Below are 25697 nucleotides of genomic sequence, written 5' to 3' on the forward strand. Positions count from 1 at the left end.
TCCCTTCTGCGAGTGACATCTGTGCCGGTTCAGTGGTATGGACGATGCTTGAGTAAGGTGTCGTGGTATATCTGGTCAATTCGAGCTCTGGTTAGGAAAGGGACAACACGACACAAACATACACACATTTATGACAACATCCAAGACCACAGTCTGCCTTGACCATAGTCCCTCACAGACAGAAAGAAATTCTGCGCAAGACAAAGTTACAGCGCAGAACTTTTATTTAGAGGTAAACAATGGTTAAAATTACATTAAAATATAAAATTTGAATGGGCAAGTCTTTGAGGGGGATCGATGCGAGGAGGGCACAGAGGCAGCCCCCCCCCCTCCCCAGAGCCCCCCCACCAGAAACAGCAAACAGGGAAGGGGGAAGAGATCTACGGCTACAAAACTGAAATGGAGTTTTAAAAGAGCGTCAAAATGAGTGGGATTAGCTGGGTCACTCAGATGTGTATAAAAAAGGAGACAAATGCAGTTTGTTAACGTGGAAACCCTCCATCTGAGATGTCCTCATTTCATCAGTGGTAAAGCTCTTTCCATTTCTCTATAGGAGTTCAGATTTTGCTGTAACGTCTTCCTGCAGTTTTGAAAAAGTGAACAAAAACGTCCTTCAAAAATAAAAATGCAGCAACCACATTTCTTGTTCTACTATTACATATACAGTATATATATTTATATATATAAATACATAAATATCTTACATGTACAACCAATTTGAAAAAGGGAAAAGAAAGATGTAAGGACTTTGGGGGTGAGGGAAGTTGGAGAAGGAGGGTTATGTTTGGGCAGTGTGTTTTTGTTTAGCTTCACACACAGAGCCTTTAGGATGGGGGGGACCATGGGGGGGAAGGACAGACTCCCCTAGGTGCCACCACAGTGCCCTTCAGTTGGCCCAGTAAGGGCTGCCATAGCTGGACTTGTTGCCCTGGCTCTTCTGCTGCATGCTGCTGGACTGGTTGCGCTGACCCGGACCACCCTGCAAGGGGGGCGAGAGAGCGCACACATACACCCAAGTCAATAGGCAGGTTTCAATTGACTCAAGTTTATTCGGCTAAAGCAATGTCCGAAAAAAACGATGACATGTGTAACGGAAACGTCTAAATGCCTACTGCTTGCTAAATCAATTTTCTAACTATAAAAATAGTGTTTCTTGCAGGACAAGGATTATCTTGACTTTCAAGAATGCCCGAATTGCGTCGACCTTGCTTTTCTGGTTGGCTGGATGCAAGTTTCACCATCCAATTATTTAAAATCTAGTCTACAGGACTGCAAGTTCCACCATGGAGGCGTGGTATGGCTCCCCAGGAGACCATGCATATGGTGTTTATTAACAGCAAGTGGAGAATACAAGTCTACGGTGTTTATTAATAACAGGTTGGGGGGGGGTGTTACCTGTCCATCTTGGGCGAGGTGATGGTGCAGCATCTGGGAGTGGGGCTGCTGGTGGGCAGGCAGGATGTGGAGGAAGGGGGCTGGGGCGTAACCGGGGGCACCGCCGGGGTTCAGGGGGCCTGTGCCCCCCAGGGCAGACGGCAGGCTGAAGGGAGGGGGGGTTCCCGTGTGGAAGCCCTGCTTATCAAAAGCCTGGGGTGGGGTGAGGGGGCAGAAGACCATTATATTATGTCATGTCTGAGTATAATCCTGAATTTATCCATGTTTATGTTTCAATCCTGTGGTAGTGAGGTTGTGTGCTCCTCGATCAGACAGCTTTGCTATTAACCACAATTAATCCAACCAGCCGTTTAAATTCAAGTCTATTCGTTATTCTCAGACATGACTTAGCTGAAACGCCCAACAGCAACAACTAAACACCAGGTCTGGACTGACTCACCTGTGTCTTGCTGTACATTGAAGCACCCATTTCAGGCACCCCTCCACTGCTGCCCGAGCCGGACAAACCTGGAGCTGTGAGCGAGAGGACACATCAAACGACATGTCAGTTTGACCCTGTGAGGTGGCACGGCGCCAGTAGGCAATGTTCAACATTTCTAGTGAGGGAGTTGAGCATTTCAAGAGTTAGTAGTGAGTGAGGTAGTATTTGTTAGTAGTGAGGAAGGTGTTTCAGAACAGTAGTTGTAAATCACGGCGGATAACAGTGAAGGAAGCGGGGAGGGGGTGCGTCCTGGGGCAGCCGAGTTCAGTGAGTGTACCTTTCCCTGGGCCGCTGCCAGCTGATTTGGCCTGTGACTGGGCAGAGCCTCCGTACCCTCCCTTACTGTACTCCCCCGCGTGGCCCTGAGACAGGTCGTCAAAAGCTGAGAGAGGAATGGAAGAGGACCAGGAGGACCGAGTGAAGTGGAGGGGGGAGAGTAAAAAAATCAATAAAAAAAAAGACAGCAGAGGAGGAAGGGGGAGAAGAACCGACAGAGAGAGAAGCAATAAGGTAACTGGCTAGAATAGCATGTGAACAGCGACTATATCCGGCAGAGGGGGGACGGGGGGACGGCATGCTCGCTAAGCAAGATCTCCCTCTCAGCCACGCACACAACAGACACCCACGGTCTGATTTCAGGTCCTCCTCTCACACATACCTGTTCCATACGTGTGCTGGCCGTAGCTGGGCTGATGCTGTTGGTGGTACTGGCTGGAGGGGTTCCCCAGGCCCATGTTGGGCTGCTTGGCCGAGGCCGGAGGCACAAAGACGGTGGGACCGTACTGGAAGGCGCTGGGCACCCCGGGCATGCCGGCGTAGTAGGGCAGGCCGGTGTAGCCGTAGCCCGGGGGCAGAGGGGGGTTGAGGAAGGCCTGGTTCTGGGTCTGCTGGCCCTGGCTCTGGCCTTGGCTCTGAGCTTGAGGGGGCTGCGAGGAGGGGCCCTGTGAAAGGCTGGTGGGGGGAGCCGGGGATGACGAATCCCCTCGGCCAAACTTGGTCGCTTCACCTAAACAAGAGAGAGGAGAGATGGTGATCGATATGAAAAAAAGGCAAATGCATACAAGGGGACGAGAGCCAAAATGGGGTTTTGTTCCTGGGAATTTATCTATAATTATTTGTTCATTTTTTTTTGATGATGTGCAGTATTATTTTCAACTTTTAGTTTATTTGAAAGCTAATCAAGTACTGAATACAAAAATCTAGTTTTCTAAACCGAAAACATTTAACTGGCCTACTTATCCAATCAACTAGCTAATTGCTTAAATTCGAATACTAGCCACTTACTTCTCTTATCTCCTGGATAGAAGGCCGGACCAAAGACTAAGAAATGGCAGCAACTTTCCTCCACTACAAGGATTCCGCAGAAGTTTTAGATTTTTTATTATTTTTTTAAACAACCCTGTGCAAGTAGCTCAAGAACAGCCTTATGCCATACGGGATCTTCTGGAAAACATGCAAAGACGAGGCGGTAGGAAACCGATCAGCAAATGAAAGTCTATTGTGGCCACTCGCAATGCGAGCAGTACAAGCACAACGGAGTTGGACCAACACATTTTACTTGCCAGTTCTGCAGGCTATTGACGACACCCACTCCAGTCCATACAAAGCGCAGCGGACCAACCAAAATGCAATGAATCCATTTCCACCAACGCCTCAACACGTTTTACACTATACAATACATAAAACAAGTCTCCTCTTCTGTATGAGTACATGATCTGCCTCACTGAAAGAATGTAGCAGCTCCACCTGGATACAAATGCATTGAAAAGGTGCACAGCCATATTTTAAACACACAGATTGCGGCTCGTTCAGTCTTTTGAGTGCCTTGCTTTTAAAATGTAAACAACTAAAATCCTATTCTTGTTTACTGCCTCCCCAAGACAAGCACCTCTTACCTCAGTTTTCTTAACTATAATGAAAAATATAAAAACGCAACATGCAACAATTTCAAAGATTTTACCGAGTTAGTTCATAGAAGGAAATCAGTCAATTGAAATAAATTCATTAGGCTCTAATCTATGGATTTCACCTTACTGGGCAGGGGCACAGCCATGGGTGGGCACAGCCATGGGAGCTAAGCCCACCAACTGGGAAGCCAAGCCCAGCCAATCAAAATTGAGTTCTGCCCCACAAAAAGGCTTTATTACAGACAGAAATACTCCTCAGCACCCCTCAGATGATCCTGCAGGCGAAGAAGCTGGATGTGGAGGTCCTGGGCTGGCGTGGTTACACATGGTCTGCGGTTGTGAGGTCTGCGGTTGGTGCGGTTTGCACAGTGCATCACCGGGGGCAAACTACCTGCCCTCCATGACACCTACAGCACCCGATGTCACAGGAAGGCCAAAAAGATCATCAAGGACAACAACCACCCGAGCCACTGCCTGTTCACCCCGCTACCAACCAGAAGGTGAGGTCAGTACAGGTGCATCAAAGCTGGGACCGAGAGACTGAAAAACAGCTTCCATCTCAAGGCCATCAGACTGTTAAACAGCCATCACTAACAGAGGCTGCTGCCTACATACAGACTTGAAATCATTGGCCACTTTAATAAATGGAACACTAGTTAGTCATTTTAACATTAAAGTGCCATTGTTTAAAGTATCTTACATTACTCATCTCATATGTATATACTGTACCTTACACCATCTATTGCACCTTGCCTATGCCGCTGGGCCATCGCTCATCCATATATATATTATATGTACATATTCCATCCCTTTAGATGTGTGTATTAGGTAGTTGTTGGGAATTGTTAGATTACTTGTTAGATATTACTGCACTGTCAGAACTAGAAGCACAAGCATTTCGCTACACTCATTAACATCTGTTAACCATGTGCATGTGACCAATAAAATTTGATTTGATCAGTTGATGTACTGCCAAATTCTCTAAAATGGCGGAGGCGGCTTATGGTAGAGAAATTAACATTAAAATTGTCTGGCAACAGCTGTAGTTAGCATGCCAATTGCACGCTCCCTCACAACTTGAGACATCTGTGGCATTGTGTTGTGTGACAAAACTCTGCACATTTTAGACTGGCCTTTATGAAAATAAAAAAATGTTTTGTCTCCAGCACCTGTGTAACGATCATGCTGTTTAATCAACTTCTTGATACGTCACACCTGTCAGGTGGATGGATTATCATGGCAAAGGAGAAATGCTCACTAACAGGGATGCATGTGTGCACAAACAAATGTGTTCACAATGAGAGAAATAAGCTCTGTGTATGTAAGGACATTTCAGCTCATGAAACATTGGCCCAACACTTCGCATGTTGCATTTATATTTTTGTTCAATAGATTAACCTCTATGTCACACCCTCGCCTCCACACATTTGGGAGACTAACATCCACATTGACTCACACAAGTGCTCTGTGGCTGCTGACTTAACTTGCTGGCATGGCTGAACTTTGTGCAACAGGTAAATGCTCCCACCCACAACCGTGGACAACACACAAAATGGACCTTATTATCACTGGCGATGTCACTGATTTGGCTGTCATCGAGCTAGGCATCTCTGACCGCAAGGCTGGTGACACACTGACCGCTCCAACTCCTCTCCACCAACTAAAGGGCACAATTAAATTCCGCGACCTGAGGAAGCTCAACCCATTCCTCTTTCAGGAACACATCCAGCCCACCTTTGAGTCGGACTGTAATGAGCAGGCCCTTGAAGACATGGTCAATCTGTATAACAGCACTCTCAGTTATACCTGGAACGTCCTTGTGAAGTAACGTTCCAACACTCGCCTCCTTGGTTCACACAGTCGTCGTCATCCCCCCCCCCCCCCCCCCCCGACTGAAAAATCCAGATCTCAATCCCAGATCTATTGTCTGGGGCCAAGTAAACCTCACCTTTCATGTAATAACGTCATGAACATCCTATTAGGGAAAGAGGATCACTTTGTATATGTACTGCGAGTTTGACCAATTCCAGTTCCTTTGGTTAGGGGATCCCCAGGATCATTTTTATGTAGGACTGAGCAGCTCAGTTCTGGCGACTTTTTTTTATTTTTAAAAAGGACATTGTACTCCAAATATTATGAAAAACAATTGATAAGGACACCACCTAAAATATAATTTCCACCTCCAGAACTGTGCGCAATAAGATGTAAAAATGGTTAATTAATTGTAACATGTTGGACCATGTGCATATAGCCTATGCGTGGTCTATAATATCAGATGTGCTATTAGCAATAAGCATCATCACCTGTAGCCCAACTGCTATAAAATGTACATAGGCTGAAGCATGGGGGTCGTCCATCTGTATTTACCCCATTGGACACTACATCCTGATTGTTATTATAAACATTCATCTTTATTCCATTTTTTGGATTATATTGTTTTTAAGCAACACTGCTTTCAAAACTGTTTTCCCGTGATCGCATAAAGAGTTGTTGTGCATTGGACTGCTTGTCAGAATACGTTTCCCTCCTATGGCTCTCGCAAGGAATATTTAGCTCAGATCGAACACACAAGCCGACTAGGTAAATAGCGCAACTATTCTACTATGGGGCTGTCGGATTTTGCTTTAAGAACATTACATGGCAAAAATAGTAGCACTGGAAAGTTCCATCCTGAGCGATAAAGTATATGCTTTGAATGACTTCGCCAGCAGCTACAGGAGGTTACACCGCTGTCTGAGCTCATTATAATATTTATCTGAATGACTTCGCCAGCAGCTACAGGAGGTTACACCGCTGTCTGAGCTCATTATAATATTTATCTGAATGACTTCGCCAGCAGCTACAGGAGGTTACACCGCTGTCTGAGCTCATTATAATATTTATCTCCATCTGAACATCGGATTGTCATTAACCAATCACGCGTGTCAGTTCAGTTCACATTTATGTGGGAATATATTCATTTCGTAGAACAGACACGCTTCTGTCTATTAGGCTAAGTCACCTCCAAACCAGCCTTCTGCTACCTTGCCTCTCGCTTATGGAACGCTCTCCCTGACCATGCGCCTCCATCATTGGGAACTTAAAAAAAAATAAAAAAATACAGGCCATAAAAGTCACTTCTACAGACTATTTTTCACAGTCCTAGTCCCAATGTATTAACACCCATCCCACTACTACCATTTTACCTGCCTTGATTCTAAAGGCATGATGTTTATATTGTCTAATGTTTTTCCCCCACAGTAGAGTTCAGATAACTCACGAAAAGCGATACACAAATTAAATGTATTATTAAATAGTAAGTATGAATAGTTCCATCGCGGGATGGGGCTGAATCAGCCATTTGTTCAATACATTAGTCAGAGGAGATGGGAGATTCAGTCATTGAGGTAGTCCACATATTAAGATTCAGCTATGTGCTTGTAACCATCATCATCTCCATATTATGGTGAACACACAAGATTTGGTTCTGGCCTCAGAGATTAGTGCATTTGTAAACGAGTGTGCAACAAGCGTTACCTGAGTATGGATTGTTGGCTAGCCCATCTCTGCCAGGCATCGTTGCCGTTGTACCAGGGAATGTGACTCCATAGTAGTCCTACAGAGAGATGGAGAAACACACCAGCTTAAACGAGAGACAGAAGGAGAGAAAACTAACATCACCAATTAAATTACATCCTACACAGGAGATGGGAGATTGTGATTGAGGTGGTCTACATATTAGGATTCAGCTATGTGCTTGTAACCATCATCATCATCTCCATATTAAGATGGGCACAACAGACAATATTAATCATTAACATTTATTTATGCCTGGTCTACTAAAACTGTACCAGAGACCCTACGAGAGTCCATCTGGGCAAACAGAAATGTGTGCTGCATTGCGCGTCATCTACACAAGTGATGTTCCATGTGTGAAAGGTCACTCACCATAGGCAGACGAGACTGAAGCATTTGCAGGTCCTCATAGCCATAGATCTGCTTTAGAGGAGGACAAAGACCAAATGAAAACAGGTCCGTTGATACATCTCAACTGAAATAGTCCAAATATTCAACCACAACTCGCTAAGAAAGAACCAATGGCAGGCTAGAGAGAAAGACTAGAGGGAAATGGATGGGAATTCATGGAAACAAAAAAATAACTGATCAAGAGCACGCAAGGAAAAAGAGGGGTAGCATAGTTACCGGGTATGCAGGAAGCAGGCCTCCAGGGCCCATAATGTACTGATTGGCCAACAGAGGGGGCACTCCTTGGGCCAGGTTAGGGGGGGGTTTGCCTGTGGAACACGAGAATGAGGAGTCAAAAATCACACTGGTCTATAAATCAACGGTCAAATAAGCAGAGGGATTAGGACAGGGTTTCCCCAAACTCTGTCCCCGGGATCCCAAAGGGTGCACGGTTTGTTTTTATCTAACACCACACAGCCGATTCAAATGATCAACACCTGATTAGTTGGTTATTATAATCAGCTGTGTAGCGTTAAGGCAAAAAACAAAATGTGCTCCCCTTGGGGTTCCGGGGACAGAGTTTGGGAAACCCTGGAGGAGAACCATTAAGTAACCGTAACAAACCTATGTGTGACGGCAGGGTTCTCCTGGACTCACCCGAGGTGGTGGTCAGCAGAGGTTGGGCGGCGCGCCCGGCGGCTGAGAGGGTGGCGTTGCCAGTCAGACCAAGCCCTCCGGGGCCGTGCATCATGCCATTGGAGCTGCTAACAGCGGCATTGATCGAAGGGCCCGAGGAGGAGAAGGCATGGAGACTGCTGTTCTCCTCACTAGTCATCTGTATGGTAGGGTGGGGGAAGAGAGAGTTAGCCTGACAGAAACTTAGCTTTAATCAGGTTGCCTTTTTCCCCTCACCAGCGTCTGTGCTTATTTAAGATCAGTCCCTTGGCGATCAACAACCATAGACACACACCGTCTAGGAAGTGTTTTACGTTAGCCCAAGAAGAAGAGGTGGTGCTTACCGTGAGGGAGGAGCTAGTGGAGAGGGCAGATCCTGACGAGTATGTACTGGTCACATGACTGGAGAGAGAGCAGCAGAAAAAAACAGGTAACATTAACGAAGTATTAACCCAATGAGTCCCACCTTAACGCCAGCGCGTTTGACCTCTAACCACTTTTCACCCCCTAGAATCCCCCCAAAAATCTGTCAGGTTAAGCTAGAGATATTTTTTTTTTGCATTTGATGCGTCTCAATCCATCGCATCCGCCGGCATCGCACTGTGGCAGACCTAGAGCGGTGTTTGACTATGAAACATTACGAAAGATCGGTCTTCTCACAAAATCTGTAGTGTCTGAACGGTTTAGTCTACAAACTTATGACCCCTCTAAGGAAAGATAACTCTCACGAACACGTGCTCTTCGTTTTGCTCTACGACCGACACAAGCGTCTTGGGACTCGTCTGAAGTCGGTACAGCCGATCTGCCAACTTGTCTGTAGCGTCCGAACAGTTTGGGCTGGACACTAATATGACCCCTCTGTGGAAAGGTGACTCACGAACATGTTGGTTTTGCTCTAGGAACCCACAGGCCTCATCTGAAGGTCCCCTGGTACCAGTTTAAAAACAATATGAATGGAAGTATTTTTGGAGACTTAAGTGCCAAAAAAAGTTTGCATCCATTAAAAAATATATATTTTAAAGGTCAAAAGCTTGGACAGACCTATTCTTTCAAGGGTTTTTCTTTATTTGTACTATTTTCTACATTGTAGAATAATAGTGAAGACATCAAAACGATGAAATAACACACATGGAATCATATAGTATCCTAAACAAATAAGTGTTAAACAAATCAAAATAGATTTTATATTTGAGATTCTTCAAATAGCCATCCTTAGCCTTGACAGCTTTGCACACTCTTGGCATTCTCTCAACCAGCTTCACCTGGAATTTTTATTTATTTAACCAATGCAGTCTTGAAGAAGTTCCCACATATGCCGAGCACTTGTTGGCTGCTTTTCCTTCACTCTGCGGTCCAACTCATCCCAAATTGGTTGAAGTCGGAGGATTGTGGAGGCCAGGTCATCTGATGCAACACTCCATCACTCTCCTTCTTGGTAAAATAGCCCTTACACAGCCTGGACAATGTGTTGGGCCATTGTGTCGTTGAAAAACAAAATGATAGCCCCACTAAGCCAAAAACAGATGGGGTGGCGTATCACTGCTGAATGCTGTAGTAGCCATGCTGGTTAAGTGTGTCTTGGAGTGTCACCAGCAAAACACCCCCACACCATACGGTGGCCTATACACATGCAGAGATCATCCATTCACAACACGCAGGTCAGAACCAAAAATCTCAAATTTGACCAAAGGACATTGTTCTTTTGCCTGCCAGTCTGAGATGTCTTGCTATTCGTAACTCTGCCCAGAAAGCCAGCATCACGGAGCCCCCTCTTCACATTGAGACTGGTGTTTTGCAGGTTCTATTTAATGAAGCTGCCAGTTGAGGACTTGTGAGGCGTCTGTTTCTCAAACTAGACACTAATGTACTTGTCCTCTTGCTCAGTTGTGCTCCCACTCTTTCTATTCTGGTTAGAGCCAGTTTGTGCTGTTCTGTAAAGGGAGTAGTACACAGTGTTGTACAAGATCTTCAGTTTCTTGGCAATTTCTCACATGGAATAGCCTTCATTTCTCAGAACAAGAATAGACTAACGAGTTTCAGAAGAAAGTTCTTTGTTTCTGGCCGTTTTGAGCCTGTAACTGAACCCACAAATGCTGATGCTCCAGATACTCAACTAGTCCAAATGCCAGTTTTATTGCTTCTTTAAAACAGCATAACAGTTTTCAGCTGTGCTAACAAAATTGCAAAAGGGTTTTTTAATGATCAATTAGCCTTTTAAAATTATAAACTTGGATTAGCTAACAACATGCCATTGGAACAAAGGAGTGATGGTTGCTGATAATGGGCCTCTGTACACCTTTGTAGATATTCCATTAAATAAAAAATAAACCAGTTTCCAGCTACAATAGCAATTTACAACATTAAAAATGTCTACTGTATTTCTGATCATTTTGATGTTATTTTAAATATGGACAATTTATTTGCTTTTCTTTCAAAAACAAGGACATTTCTAAGTGACCCCAAACTTTTGAACGGTCATGTATATACTGTATTTTATACCATCTATTCCATCTTGCCTCTGTCATTGCTCATCCATATATTTTTATGCATATATTCTTATTCCATTCCTTTACTTAGATGTGTGTGCATTAGGTAGCACAAGCAGTTCACTGAACTCGCAATAACATCTGCTAACCATGTGTATGTGACCAAAACAATTTTATTTTGAGTTGAAATATATTTTCATTTGTTTAACACTTTTTTGGTTACTACATGATACATTTTTTATTTCATAGTTTGTCTTCACTATTATTCTACAATGTAGAAAATAGTAAAAAAAAAAAAAACTTCAAAAAAACTTCAAAAAAAACTTGAGTAGGTGTTCTAAAACTTTTGACATGTAGTGTGTATACGTTTCCTGATCTTTCTTATATCTCATACAGAGACTTCAGAACAAACTTTTTTTTTTTTTTGGGGGGGGGGGGGGGGGGGGGCTCTGTTCCATGTAGTGCATCTTATTCAATGAGTTTGTATGAGCTAATAGCAATAAGGACAAACAAAAATGTTAATCAAATAAATAAATACATTTTAATACTTCTAGAGTTCTTAAAATTCAAAATCAAATAGTTAAATTATTCTTGGTGTGACCTTTTTAAAGCAATTCCATACAGCTTGGTAGGCTTAGACAGGGCTTAGAGTGCAGAGAGTTAAACATTGCGTGTTTGGATTCGTCCATTTTGTCTGCAGCCGTAGATACCATTAGTTTGTGTGATTAACACTAGAGCACTGTTTGAGACAATGGTGGATCCCGAAGGGGCCCGGGTCTTCAAAAAATACAAAATATTGTTAAGTCCAAATGGTTTGAGCTAAAAACGAGACTCTCACGAACATGCTTTGTTCTATAACCCTCACAAGCTATACAAGAGTCGTTAGAGGGTCAGGAGTTCTTCTAGACAGATCCCAAGAAATCCCAGGACAGTGTTTATAACACTGTAATAAGCTCACAGTTGCTGTCAAACACCAAACAGTTGTCACTGATTAGCTGGATATTCATTTCCCAGCAAACAAACAATCTGTACTTACAGCATTCATATAAATTCATTTTTAGCAGGTTGGTTTGGTGGACTTTATTTTTTCCAATTGACATTAGTCAATAAAACTCATGAAAGCAACTGTTTATGTCAAATTGTTTTGTTTTCTACTTGTGTCCCTGGTTGTCCTGAAAATAACATGGTCAAACACTTCGTTGTGAGGCTAAATATAAGGGCTGGACATGCAGATAAATGAAAAGACAACGTTTCCTGGGGTCTCGGGACTGATAGGGTTAAAAAGGGTTGAACCAACCGATAACAAGGACTTTTATTTTACAATTCTACTGAGTCAACACAGGAGATTCAGTCATTGAGGTAGTCCATATATTAAGATTCAGCTATGTACTCCGTCAATATTATCATGAGAATGACTAGGGGGGTGAGTTATGGGCTTACCTGCTGAGGGATGGCAGGGGGGCGGAGTGGGAGGGCATGGGGGCCGGGGAGGGAACATGGTGGACGGGGCCACTTTCACTGCTCATGGGGGGCGACTCTGGCTTTTGAGTGCGAGAGGCCAATGACGTTGCTGAGAAAGAAGAGGAGAGAGACCGACAGATAAGCAAGCACGCTGGACTCGTTTTTGTCTTAAACATGAACTAAGAAAACCTTTTCCTTCAAAAGGGTTTCTGTTTTGTCAACCACAAATTCTCATGGGTACTTACAATCCTGTGGGCCCTGTGTCCTCATGCCACAATAGCCATTCTGTGAAAGAAGACATTGACACTCAGAGGGCAATCTGATTTCACTAACAATGATACGTCCTGTATCAGTGGCCACAAGCCTTTTGAAAGGGTGTTCTTGGGCATATCGTGCTGTTACATTAAAGCTCTAGTAATCTTAAAATCCCGCTTAGAGTCTTGAAAATGTCCATTGACCATAGGAGATTCAGTCATTGAGGCATTCCACATAATAATCAGATATGTGCTTGTAACCATCATTATCTCCAGGTTTACGAGTGACAGGAGGAGTTGTCTTAATCGAGTCAGAGACTGTCTATAGTGTGGGTTACTCACGGTGAGAGGGGTGGAGGGGGCGTCTTTGCTCTGGGAGTAGCCCAGGTGCGAGGGCATGCTCCGCGGAGGGCCACTGTCCACTCTGCTAGCCGAGGGGTTGGAGGAGGGCGGAGTGGCGCTGGGGAGACCCAGGGAGGGGGAAGGTGTGGCACTGGGCAAGCCCAGAGACGGGGAGGGGAAACTGGGGTCCGACACTGGAGGCATGGATGGCAAGCTGCCCAGGGGCTCACTGCAACAGAGGGCTAGTGTGAGACAAGTTCACCTTGGCCTCTACGCTCATATTACAGTGAGACTAATTAAGCCCCAAAAAAATTTAAACACACCTGACAGGTCCAGGTTTTGAGAACAAGCTACTCTGGGGTTGAGGTACGGCTGTGGAGGCCGGCTCCCTGGCAGGCTCAGCCTGTTGGCCCATGTCAGTCACACTGGGCTCCGAGCCAAAGTCCAGAGCCCCAAACTGCACGTTGAGACCAGACACGTCTGCCGAGCCTGGCATCTCCACCGCAGACGAGGGGATCTGAGGAGAGAAAGTGAGAGACGTAAAGAAAGAGGGCGAGGGACATTTACACATGAAATCACATCAATGTACATACGCTATTCACAGTGTGATTAATGAGCACACTGACATTTCAGACAATGTGTAAGAGCATGCAAAGTTACTCACTACCTGTAGATGTTTACAAATAGAGAAACAAACTCCTTGTATGTATCCTCTGAGTGAGCAGGCAGCCTCTATTACCACACACACACACACACGTTTCCTAACCTTGGAGGGAGGTGGTACTCTGCGTCTCTGGGTCTTGATCTGCCTCTGTGGGGGTTCAGCCATGGGGGCCTGGTGGTCGAGAGCCAGCTTGACCCCGGGGGAAGGCTCGTCTCTGGGAGGCGGGGGCCCGGCGTCGTAGTGGCCGTGGCCTGGGGGAGTGGGGACCGAGGGGGGAAGAGACAGAGGCTCTGCCTGGGGCAGAGAGCTCTGCTGGGCCTGCTGCTGCCGCTGGGCTAGTTTGCTGAGGACAGGGGACGGCTCCGGCTGCATCTTCAGATCCACTGGAGAAGACAGAGAGACCGACAGAAGGGTTTATGGTGGTATTGGGAGTACAGTAAATGCATACATGAAAAACTTGTGCCAGTATGGCTGCTGATCCGAAATTGACTCCCTTCTCCTTCAATGTTTGCGCCACCACCACTACACTGCTTACACCTACCCAGACTCATCAGATCTGGGGTTAGGACCAAAGGGATTGGACTAAGGAATAAATAGGGACCGATATGTGCGGCAGCTTTTACAACAGAACTCTGACTTAACTTCTTGGTGACAGGGGGCAGTATTCGGAAATTCAGATGAATAACGTGCCCAAATTAAACTGCCTGCTACTCGGGCCCAGAAGGTAGGATATGCATATTATTAGTAGATTTGGATAGAAAACACTGAAGTTTCTAAAACTGTTTGAATGATGTCTGTGAGTATAACAGAACTCATACGGCAGGCAAAAACCTGAGAAAGAAAATCCAACCAGGAAGTGGTTTCTAGTTTTTCAACTGATTGTCTTTCCAAACTAGTGTCTGGGGTCATTTTGCACTTCCTAAGGCTTCCACTAGATGTCAACAGTCTTTAGAACCTTGTTTCATGCTTCTACAGTTACTGGGCAGAGAATAAGAGCTGTCTCAAGTCTGGGACCAGTGAGTTGTTTACTGCGCACTCATGCAGGCGCACCGCTCCTTTTTTCTCTGTAATGAATACGCTATTGTCCGGTTGGAATATTATCGAATATTTATGTTAAAAAGACCTTAAGGATTGATTGTAAACATCGTTTGACATGTTTCTACGAACGGTAATGGAACTATTTTACTTTTCGTCTTGGGTTTTGAACTCACGCATTATGCCTTTGGATTAGTGATCTGAACGTGCAAACAAAATGGAGGTATTTGGACATAAATATGGAGTTTATCGAACAAAACAAACATTTGTGGAAGTGGGAGTGCATTCCAACGAAGATCAGCAAAGGTAAGTGAAGATTTATAATACTATTTCTGAGTTTTGTTGATTTGCTTTGATGGCTGAGCTCTGTACTCAGAATATTGAACAATGTGCTTTCGCCGTAAAGCTATTTTGAAATCTGACACAGCGGTTGCATTAAGGAGAAGTGTATCTATAATTCTTTCAATAACTGTTGTAAATTTTATCAACGTTTATGATGAGTATTTTTGTAAATTAATGTGCTCATTCACCGGAAGTTTTGGAGGCAATACATTTTCACGCGCCAATGTAAAATGGGGTTTATGGATATAAATAATAACTTTATCGATTCAAAACATACATGTATTGTGTAACATTGAGTCCTGGGAGTGTCATCTGATGAAGATCATCAAAGGTCAGTGATTAATTTTAGCTGTATTTCTGGTTTTTGTGACTCCTCTCCTTGCTTGGAAAATGGTGGTGTGGTTTTTCTTGTTTAGGCGCTGTCCTAACATAATCTAATGTTATGCTTTCGCCGTAAAACCTTTTTGAAATCGGACAATGTGGTTGGATTAACGAGAAGATTATCTTTAAAATGGGATATAATAGTTGTATGTTTGAGAAATTTGAATTATGAGATTGTTGTTTTGAATTTGCCGCCGTGCTATTTCACTGGCTGTTGAATAGTGTGTACCGCGCTAGCGTCCCACATGTCCCAGAGAGGCTAAGGTTCTTGGTGTACCCTGATGCTTCTCCCCACTGTGTCACTGGGGGAGAGGTAGAAAGAGAAGTTGAACAGAGTGATAATGTACTGGGGGAAAAAATGCAATTTGAGGACAGAAGGAGATTCAGTCAGCGGTAGTCCACATTAAGTTTCAGCTATGTGCTTGTAACCACTATCTCCTATTCGACAAGCCAATAGACAGACAATGACGCACCCACACTTGAAACTTGATTTCCGTGTGATAGTACCTGTGTGTGTCTTACATTGAGAGGTTGGAACTGGGCCATGTTCCACTCTTGGGGCCTTGAATTCGCTGGTGGAAATGGGCGAGGGGACTTCAACTGCAGGTGGGCCGGATTCTTTGGCGACACTGCCGTTGCCCGCTGTGACCAGCTGCTGATTGGGCCGCGGGGCGAGCCGGGGCCCGTTGAGCTGCTCTGGTATCCTGACCTCATCCGGGGCCGGCTTGGGCCCACTCAGAGCCCCAAAACCAGAGCCCAGGACTGAGGACTGTCGGGGGGGGGGGAGAGAGAGTGTGTTGATAAGGTCTGAAAGCATTTCCAGGTGTCTAAATTCACTTGAGGGCATAATACTAGTGTGTATGTATAAGCATAAGAATGTGTGTAACCATGTTACGGGCATGCGTTCGGCTGGCTGCCTCACCAGGGCGGCGGGGGCGTAGCTGTTGGCAGCGGCACTGGCGTAGCTGTGTGTGGCGGTGCGAGTGCCATTGTGATGGGAGTTGGTGAACACCAGGCTCTGGCCCCCGAGGCCCTCGGCGGCGGGGGGCTCCATGCCACCCAGCTCTGCCTCCACGCCGCCCGTCTTGGGCAGCAGCAAGCCTAAGTCCACACTACAGAGGGGGCGATAAAACAACCAGCAGTCTACAATGGGACACTGAATGCAAAGTGTTGTACCCAGATACTGCTTTGTCACGATTAGATATCACTTCAATTTACTTATAATGCGTCTCATTTATTTCTCAACGAGAAGTTGAGCAGAGTGAGAATGTAATGGAAAAATAATGTACTTGCAGGACAGAAGGAGATTCAGAGATTGAGGTAGTCTACATATTAAGATTCAGCTATGTGCTTGTAACCATCATCATCTCCATCATTCGAAAGGCCGGTACAGAGAAACGCATACCAACCCCAGCCAATGTACTTTATTTGTTTGTGTGGTGAGAATTCGTGCTAGCAGAGAGAGTCAGAGGTACTCGAGTTTTTCATGGGTGTAAAGTGTGCTTTACTGTGGTGAGCATTAGATTGGAGCCCTTACTTGTGTCCAGGTGTGATGTGGTTTGCAGGAGCAGAGGCAGTGAACACTTTGGTCTCAGACAGCTGTTGATAAAAACAGAAACATCAGGAAGAGAACCTTTGTTGTGTGTGTGTGTCCACTGCAATATAAAGCCAAAAGTGGCAAACACTTACATCCTCATTCCAGTCTTCCGCAGCCCAGTCTTCTAAGGTGCCTCGCCATGTTCCTCCTACGAGGGTAGGGGACAGTAGGGGTACAGAAGTTAGACACGTCTTCATGCCTGGCCTACTCTGGCCAACAGAGTTCAGTCAGCAAAATAAAATCTGGGTTGTGTTCATTAGGATGCCTCCTAAAGAAAACGCATAAAAAAATAAAATAAAAGGAGTTTCTTATTGGACAAACCTAGGTAGTCCCTTCCTGTGTTCTCCCGAATGAACACAGCCCTAGTTTTTTACTACTACACTTTAAAGCTCTAAAACATACATCTTTTAAAGGAGTGGGCCTTCATTTCACACCTCAGGGAAACCCATTTGGCCATCTAAAAATCAACTGGCGTGCCAGAAAGGTCTCACCTGTTCCATCGTCGATCCCCTCAGTTTCCCAGGTCTCCTGGCGAGACGCGCCCGAGTTGGCGTTGTAGTCAGCAGGGTTGAAGAGTCTGGAGGCGAAGAGGGGTTGTTTAGAGGTTCGTCTGTGTGTAATCATTAAATCGCCAATATTCAGCAATGCTACGATACAGTGAAACAGCCACCCACACACTAAAGACCTCCTGGATACCGGGCTGAATAGACATGAACAGCGGGAGAGAACGGTTGGGCTCTCCAGTGTGGGTTTCTTTCCAACTCACCCCATCCCCTGAGAGGAGAACCGGTTCCCACCAGCTGCTCTTCCTCTGCCGCGACCCCCCGACCCTAAGGACACACACAGACACACGTCTGACCTCTGCTGCAAGACACACAAACCTCTGTCTAATAATCACACGTGACGTTGGTGAGTTAAAAAAAACAGACATACGTTTTCCGCACACGTCTGATATGTTGCTTTAAAAACACACAAGCATAGGTTAGAGGGGGGCATGTTAATAACGGGCGAGTTCCACATGTAGACCGGTAGAGAATTTTGAACAGACAAAGCCTAACGTTACTTGCTTATCAGAAATCTGTATTTAGACTTTAGCTTGACAACAGCGACACCATTTGACAGGCTTTAGATCAGTATACGAGAGCGGGCTTAGCCTAGACAGCTTAAGTTAAAACGTATGACGAAACACATCTAGAGACAGCAACTGCCGTCATAGGCACCCCTGACCCCATCCTCTCACTATGTACGTCTGTCTTTGACTGTCCCAACCAAAACAACCCCCCGGCCCCCACCTGGCACCCTCTCCCTAGCAGCTGCAGGACACAGGACATTTCACACGTTGTATGGCACTTGTGGTAATAGCTGGGCGACACAAATAGACACATTGCCAACTAAAATTCTACACCCACCCTACTAGACGTACAAAATTCCCACATCACATGCCATTTTGGATAGACAAGGGCCCCGTAGAGTAGAGAGAGTGGGTTTCGCAAAACTAAGATCAGGGAGAGTTATTGTGGAGGCTATTGTAGCGTACAGCATAGTAGTGGAATCTCATTGTGGGGCACACAGCACTCTACATTGGGACCATTTTGGTAGTATATACGCATATATAGCTTGCTGTGCGAACTATTTTTGTTTTACTTTTTTGGGGGGGGTGTTATGAGAAAAATAAAATAAGACCCAGATGAATTGTTCTAATAACTAGGTGTCGCTGTAGTATCCTAAAGAAAGGTGCCGGTCACGGTTGCGCCATTGCCACAATGAAAACAGATGTGTTTTTCTAGCCCAAGATATGTCCCAAATAACCAGCGTTACATATTCTCTCTTTCCATCACACATTGGCGGGCCACATTTTTCCATCCATGTCGCGGGCAGTTCTGAAACTAATTCGACTCGCGAGCCGCTAATCATTTGTTTATACGTTGTTCAGTTATCTAGCTACTTAACAATCCGGTAACTTGACCAGTATATCCAAACATTTGAGGGCACAGAAATAAAGGAAAAGGGATAGCTTCTTCAGGAGATCAATGACCGTAGCAACGAATGAGACGGACTGATCTCTTGCATGTTGTCAAACTTCTTTAAAAAGAGTGTGTACAATTTTTAAAGTAAGGCAAGGATACAAACCACTGAGGGCGCACAAAAGGTGACATTTTCCGCACCAAACAAATGCTAGAACTACAAGAAATGTGACTATTTTCAGAGTGAGGTCGTCACAAGCTCAGCGTTTCACTAACAATGTGATACTAGGCGAAGTGTCACGATACCAAGTACTATCGTGATACCACAGGGTTCCCATTGCATCAAAGCTAGAGAATGTGGCTACATTCTTTTCTTAGTAGCAGTAACACTCACCTCTGCCAGCAACGCCTCTCCCCCTGCGACCACGGTCTGCCCCTCTATCTCCAGGACCCATTTCAAACACATTCTCCTCTGACCGCACTGAAAGGTAAGGGGGGGGGACAAAAAAAACAATGACATACGTCAACACACTCGCAAAACAAAGAGGCGATTTAACAGTTTACAGAACATTAAGAATACCTCTTTCCACGAGACTAGCTGAAAGCTATGATCCTTTATTGAGGTCACCTGTTAAATCCACTTCAAAAATCAGTGTATATGAAGAGGAGGAGACGGGTTAAAGACACATTTTTTAACCTTGAGACAATTGAGACATGGATTGTGTGCCATTCAGAGGATGAATGGGCAAGACAAAAGACTAAGTACCTTTGAAAGGGGGATGGTAGGTGTCCCTAGGGCTGTGGCGGTCATGAAAATGGACTGCCTGTCTCACAGTAATTGACCTTTAATAAACAAACACGTTTAGCTAAATCCATACACCTGGTGCCTAGGCTATGGTCTAGTTAATTTATAGCAGACAAGATATGCTTATAATTCCCATTATATTATATGATTTTAGTTATATGAATACAAGTGACCATATAGCTGAATAAAATAGAAAGGATATTTCTCAAATGATTGCCAAGGGAGTGTGCACATTGAGCGGCCATTACATGTGGTGTAAAAATGTGATTTGAAACAGGTCTTATAAGCTTAATTTTGAATTATTTAGCAACCTTTGTGATAACGCGTAGAATGTCTTAGAATTCAAAATATGGGCAGCATGATGCAATTTGATGATTGGGGAAAAAAGTCAAAGGCATTCGCTCGGTTTCTGGCCTAGACTGCAAACAGTCTCACTCCCAAGTGATAATATTCATCTCACCCATCAGACTAGTCGCAATTTAATATTGTTTTCACATATTATACTGATAAACGGAAACCAATTTCACACATTAACGGGCCATTACCAGGACATGCCATTCGTATGCACCAATTTGGTAATAGCATATAGGAGTAGGCTACTCCGGATGTAAAGTGAATCATTGCGCATTAGGAGTTGAGAAATAAAATATATTATGACTAGAAAGCTGGGATCCTTCTTTTAAGAGGCCATCGAAACTCGTCGCACGTGATTCCGTATAGCAACGTTGCGCAATGACTGGACTTAGAGAAACACTTATTTTACTGCATGCATCAACTAGCTGTTTGGGGAGCTGCCTCTGTCTGTGCGACCTATTCCTCTCAAACTCTATGCCGGGGCTCTCCAACCCTTTACCTGGAGAGCTACCCTCCTCAAGGTTCACTACAACCTCAGATGTTTATAATCCCATTCAGCTTAGTCCAAATGGCTACCGTTGCGTTAGGCTTAGAGTTTGAAACAAGAGCGACGTAAAAATTGGATTGCTACTTTAAATAGAGCAGATTTTGGGTTCTAGCAATTTAATTGTTTGCATAATTTCTAATCCCCCTTATTCCACCACCCCTCCCCTGATTAGAGTCGGACCAACGGACAACAATACTTCCACTTACAGCTATTTTTACTCACATCTACAGCACATGTATAATGATTTCCTCTTTCTGCAAGCGCTGGATTTTCACCCACAGCGGCCAATCCACCATTCAGTGTGATCTTAACTCCAACCCTCCGATGTCCACAGTATACCATTTTGCAATACATCCCTCCGAGGGTCTTGAACCCCCCCATGTTACATTTCTACCAATATTACCCTAAACAATACTTTACCAAAAGGGTATAATGATATTTCCCATTGACTGATGGTGTTTTTACAGAGCCTAACATTACAGTTTGCATGTCCATCTAAACCCTAATATGACGTGGCCACCGTTCACTCTTCGTCGTTGTGCAAATTTAGTCACTACGCCATTTCCTTTCTGCATCTAAGTTATATCGCAGAGACTACCTTTAAGTGAAAGTGATATTTCTATTTACACTAATAATTTTAAGGCATTTAAAGTTTAATGGGTGGCAAACAGACATTCTTTAAGAAATTTCCTTTTCCAACTGTGGCAGAGCCACAATATGTTGGTTGTAATTTTGTATTGAGCATACACCTCCATACACTTAGTTACGTGTGACAATTTCACCATTTACAATGTCTTCATACATATAATACACATTTTTCCTAAGATAATTTGTTTTACCCCCTCAGTAAATTTGAGTTTAACCATATTACTTGCTGTAATATTTAATCCGCCTTACCTGGAAGATGAAGCCATACAGAGTTGGCTGCAACTTAATTTACGCTAGCTGTACCCATAGACTTCCAGTCATTGAGCCAACAACTATCTACTTAAAACCCATCTCGGCAGAAATATCTACAGCAACAGTCAAAAGTTTGGACACACCTACTCATTCAAGGGTTTTTATAATTTTTACTATTAGCAAGTTGGTTAGGCTATTCCTTTACAGAGCACAGCTTGAGTAGTTACAGTGACTCAACGATCACGTCGACTGACCACATTCATGACTCTTGACCGCCGTTGTGGCGGTAATATGTTCACCGTAACAGCCATATGAGTCCCGCTCTCACCTTCTCGGCTGCGGCTGGTTCCACGGCCCCTCCTGTTGGGGCCCCCGCGGCCCCGGCTTGCCTCGCGATCCCTCTTCTCTCGGTTGTCCTTTGTCTCAGAGGGTCCTCCCTCCTTCCCGGGGCCTCGTGCCTTTTTTCCAACCGTCTCCCAGGAGGTCTGAATGACAAAGAGACCTTATTGCAAACACAAATACACTCAACACTGAATAAGCAAACATGAGAAATAGGTTGTAGATTTTTGTTATGAGAATACTTTGAGAGCGCAAACTTAGGACTGACTAATAAAGTAGTTAACCTGTTAGGGCTAGGGGGCAGTATTTACACGGCCGGATAAAAAAACGTACCCGATTTAATCTGGTTACTACTCCTACCCAGTAACTAGAATATGCATATACTTATTAGATATGGATAGAAAACACCCTAATGTTTCTAAAACTGTTTGAATGGTGCCTGTGAGTATAACAGAACTCATATGGCAGGCAAAAACCTGAGAGATTCCTTTAAAGGAAGTGGCCTGTCTGACCATTTATTGGCTTTCTTTGACATCTCTTTCCAAAACAAAGGATCTCTGCGGTAACGTGACACTTCCCATGGCTCCCATAGGCTCTCAGAGCCCGGGAAAAAGCTGAATGTCGTCATTCCTGCCCCAGGCTAAAACACATTATCGCCTTTGTCAAGTGGCCGATCAGTAGACAATGGGCATTAGGCGCGTGCACTGGTCGCCCCCGTCTTTCTTTTTTTCCCTCTATTTAGCTAAACGCATATTCCCGGTCGGAATATTATCGCTTTTTTACGAGATAAATTGCATAAAAATTGATTTTAAACAGCGGTTGACATGCTTTGAAGTACGGTAATGGAATATTTAGAATTTTTTTGTCACGAAATGCGCCATGCTCGTGACCCTTATTTACCATTTCGGATAGTGTCGTGAACGCACGAACAAAACGCCGCTGTTTGGATATAACGATGGATTATTTGGGACCAAACCAACATTTGTTATTGAAGTAGAAGTCCTGGGAGTGCATTCTGACGAAGAACAGGAAAGGTAATAACATTTTTGTTATAGTAAATCTGATTTTGGTGAAGGCTAAACTTGCTGGGTGTCTAAATAGCTAGCCCGTGATGGCTGGGCTATGTACTTAGAATATTGCAAAATGTGCTTTCACCAAAAAGCTATTTTAAAATCGGACATATCGAGTGCATAGGAGTTCTGTATCTATAATTCTTAAAATAATTGATATGCTTTTTGTGAACGTTTATCGTGAGTAATTTAGTAAATTGTTAGTAAATTCCCCGGAAGTTTGCGGGGGGTATGCTAGTTCTGAACGTCACATGCTAATGTAAAAAGCTGGTTTTTGATATAAATATGAACTTGATTGAACAAAACATGCATGTATTTTATAACATAATGTCCTAGGTGTGTCATCTGATGAAGATCATCAAAGGTTAGTGCTGCATTTAGCTGTCTTCTGGGTTTTTGTGACATATGCTAGCTTGAAAAATGGGTGTCTGATTATTTCTGGCTGGGTACTCTGCTGACATAATCTAATGTTTTGCTTTCGTTGTAAAGCCTTTTTGAAATCGGACAGTGTGGTTAGATTAACGAGAGTCTTGTCTTTAAATAGCTGTAAAATAGTCATATGTTTGAGAAATTGAAGTAATAGCATTTCTAAGGTATTTGAAAATCGCGCCACAGGATTCAACTGGCTGTTACGTAGGTGGGACGATTTGGTGCCACCTGCCCTAGAGAGGTTAAAAGAGCCTACCTGCAATTGGTATTCATTTTTGTAGGCAAGTTAATGATGTATAGTTCAACTGTCATACTCCATAAGAACCCAAAATACAAGCTTGTAAAAAATGTAATTGTGATCAAACACCGTTTAGCAGGGCACTCCAAACCTGTCCTTGGAGAGCAACCCTCGCGTAGGTTTTCGATCCAACCTTAAGTTGTAACTAACCTGATTCAACCAGCTAATTATTAGAATCAGGTAGGCTAGATTAGGGTTGCAGCAAAGACCTACAGGACAGTAGCTCTCCAGGTATGGGGTTGGAGAGAGATGTTCTGTATAGGCTGAAAACATGATTTAAACTATAATTTGGATCTCATGTATGGTCAGTACTAGCATCCATAACAGTCTCTACATTTGAGAGTGGTTACACTTCTCCAGCCACATCTACTCAGCCGTTTACCAAAACAGTAGCAGGGTGTCTGCTTTGTGGATATTTGAACTGCAGATTTCCCCTTTAAATTAGAGAGTTAGTGTCACTGGATGTGTATTCATGTGTCAGAGTGTGGATGCTTGTGAGCTCCTGCGGTGAACCTCACCGTGTCAGAGGTGCTTTCCAGCAGGAAATTGATGGCTCTGTTGACATCCTCGTTGCAGTCATGGAGGGCCACCATACACTCATCTTGGGTCTTCCCAGTCACCTCAATCAGCTGCGGGAATACACACATATGATCAGCACTAGGCGGCAGGTAGTCTAGCGGTTAAAAGCATTGGGCCAGGAACCAAAAGGTCGCAAGTTGGACAAATCTGCCGTTCTGCCCTTGAGCAAGGCAGTTAATCCCCCAACAACTTCTCCCCGGGTGTAGAGGGCAGTGATTAAGATGGGTTGAGGCTAAACACGTTAGACATTTCTGTTGAATGCATTCAGTCGTGCAACTGACTAGGTACACCCTTTCCCAAGTAGACAATTTTTAACGTTTAAACTGCCATTTAATAGTTTTAATGGGAAAATTTGTAAAAAATTAAGGGAAATGGGCCCCCCCGAGTGGCGCAGCAGTCTAAGGCACTGCATCGCAGTGCTTGAGGCATCACTACAGCCCCGGGTTCGATCCCAGGCTGTGTCACAGACGACCGTGACACCCATGAGGCGGCGCACAACTGGCCCAGCGTCGTAGGGGTTAGGGGAGGGTTTGGCCAGCCGGGATTTCCTAGTCACGTCGCACTCCAGCGACTCCTTGTGGCTGACCTCGGGCGCCTGTGGGCTGACCTCGGGCGCCAGTTGAACGCGTTTCCTCCAACACATTGGTGCAGCTGGCTTCCAGGTTAAGTGAACAGTGTTTCAAGGAGCAGTGCGGCTTAGCAGGGTCGTGTTTCGGAGGACACGTGACTCTCAACCTTTGTCTCTCCTGAGTCCGCAGGGGAATTGCAGCGATGGGACAAGACCGACTTCCAATTGGATATCACGAAATTGGGGAGGAAAAAGGGGTAAAAGTACAAAAGAGGAAAATTTATAAAATTCCCCTTGAATTCACAACGCAGCTGTCGGCAACGGGTTGGGTTTCACGGCGAGTTCCTTTCAGATGATTAAACATTGCACATGTACTACCATTACTGTACCCCAACTCCACCTCCAAAAGTTGGCATTTCCTTCTCAAAGTATTGCCATACAGGACTTCGCTGCCGTCGCTTGCCTTTCTCTGACACATTTTTCTAACCGTTAACGGCAATGACAGTGGAGGAAACTCCCGGTGTGGACTCCATTTCTGAGCGTCAAGATTCGATTCTGCTAGGAATCGACTCCTAAGATTGTGTTTTTGGGACAGACCAATTAGTTGCTGTACCTCCACATACACAACACTTGCATCTTTCATACTAAATTAGCGAGGGATGGAGTAAGAGGGGCACAGTATAGGCAGGCCGGCCACCAGGCAGAGAGCAAGAACCGTACACTAGGCTCATCTATCAGCTATAGCCGTATCTCTCAATTTCTTGGCTTGCAACTTCAGTAAAGCAGGGCCTAATCAATGAATAGTGTAGGATATTCTAGCCGCAACTAACCGAAGACTGAACAAACTCGCATCATTAGCTGAAAGAAAGAGCGTGGGCT

General features: G+C 44.5%; 1 protein-coding gene and 1 non-coding gene across 8 annotated transcripts in view; both read right to left on the minus strand.

Annotated features, from left to right (window-relative positions):
• Window positions 1–206: 206 nt before the first annotated feature.
• LOC115199831 (ubiquitin-associated protein 2) overlaps window positions 207–25697 on the minus strand; it is a 28745-nt gene continuing 3254 nt past the window's right edge. For 2 of the 7 annotated variants that reach the window (XM_029762320.1, XM_029762321.1), the window contains exons 4-27: window positions 24190–24300; window positions 21864–22020; window positions 19324–19410; window positions 17732–17795; window positions 17457–17542; window positions 17058–17113; window positions 16906–16967; window positions 16291–16480; window positions 15876–16137; window positions 13713–13993; window positions 13270–13463; window positions 12947–13175; window positions 12596–12635; window positions 12330–12459; window positions 8748–8805; window positions 8353–8563; window positions 7966–8057; window positions 7711–7761; window positions 7300–7378; window positions 2535–2882; window positions 2154–2258; window positions 1835–1908; window positions 1396–1587; window positions 207–979 (exon numbers count right to left, since the gene is read on the minus strand). In XM_029762320.1, coding sequence (XP_029618180.1) covers window positions 887–979; window positions 1396–1587; window positions 1835–1908; window positions 2154–2258; window positions 2535–2882; window positions 7300–7378; window positions 7711–7761; window positions 7966–8057; window positions 8353–8563; window positions 8748–8805; window positions 12330–12459; window positions 12596–12635; window positions 12947–13175; window positions 13270–13463; window positions 13713–13993; window positions 15876–16137; window positions 16291–16480; window positions 16906–16967; window positions 17058–17113; window positions 17457–17542; window positions 17732–17795; window positions 19324–19410; window positions 21864–22020; window positions 24190–24300 — 3252 coding nt within the window. In that variant the 3' untranslated portion in view covers window positions 207–886. The remainder of the gene's footprint in view (window positions 980–1395; window positions 1588–1834; window positions 1909–2153; window positions 2259–2534; window positions 2883–7299; window positions 7379–7710; window positions 7762–7965; window positions 8058–8352; window positions 8564–8747; window positions 8806–12329; window positions 12460–12595; window positions 12636–12946; window positions 13176–13269; window positions 13464–13712; window positions 13994–15875; window positions 16138–16290; window positions 16481–16905; window positions 16968–17057; window positions 17114–17456; window positions 17543–17731; window positions 17796–19323; window positions 19411–21863; window positions 22021–24189; window positions 24301–25697) is intronic. The other 5 variants (XM_029762323.1, XM_029762325.1, XM_029762324.1 and 2 more) reach the window with 5 other exon arrangements.
• On the minus strand, window positions 12807–12882 carry LOC115200702 (small nucleolar RNA SNORD121A). The gene has a single exon (XR_003879596.1). It is a non-coding gene; the product is annotated as a small nucleolar RNA SNORD121A (small nucleolar RNA).

Source organism: Salmo trutta, chromosome 9 (genome assembly GCF_901001165.1).
Source record: "Salmo trutta chromosome 9, fSalTru1.1, whole genome shotgun sequence".
Lineage (NCBI taxonomy): Eukaryota > Metazoa > Chordata > Actinopteri > Salmoniformes > Salmonidae > Salmo > Salmo trutta.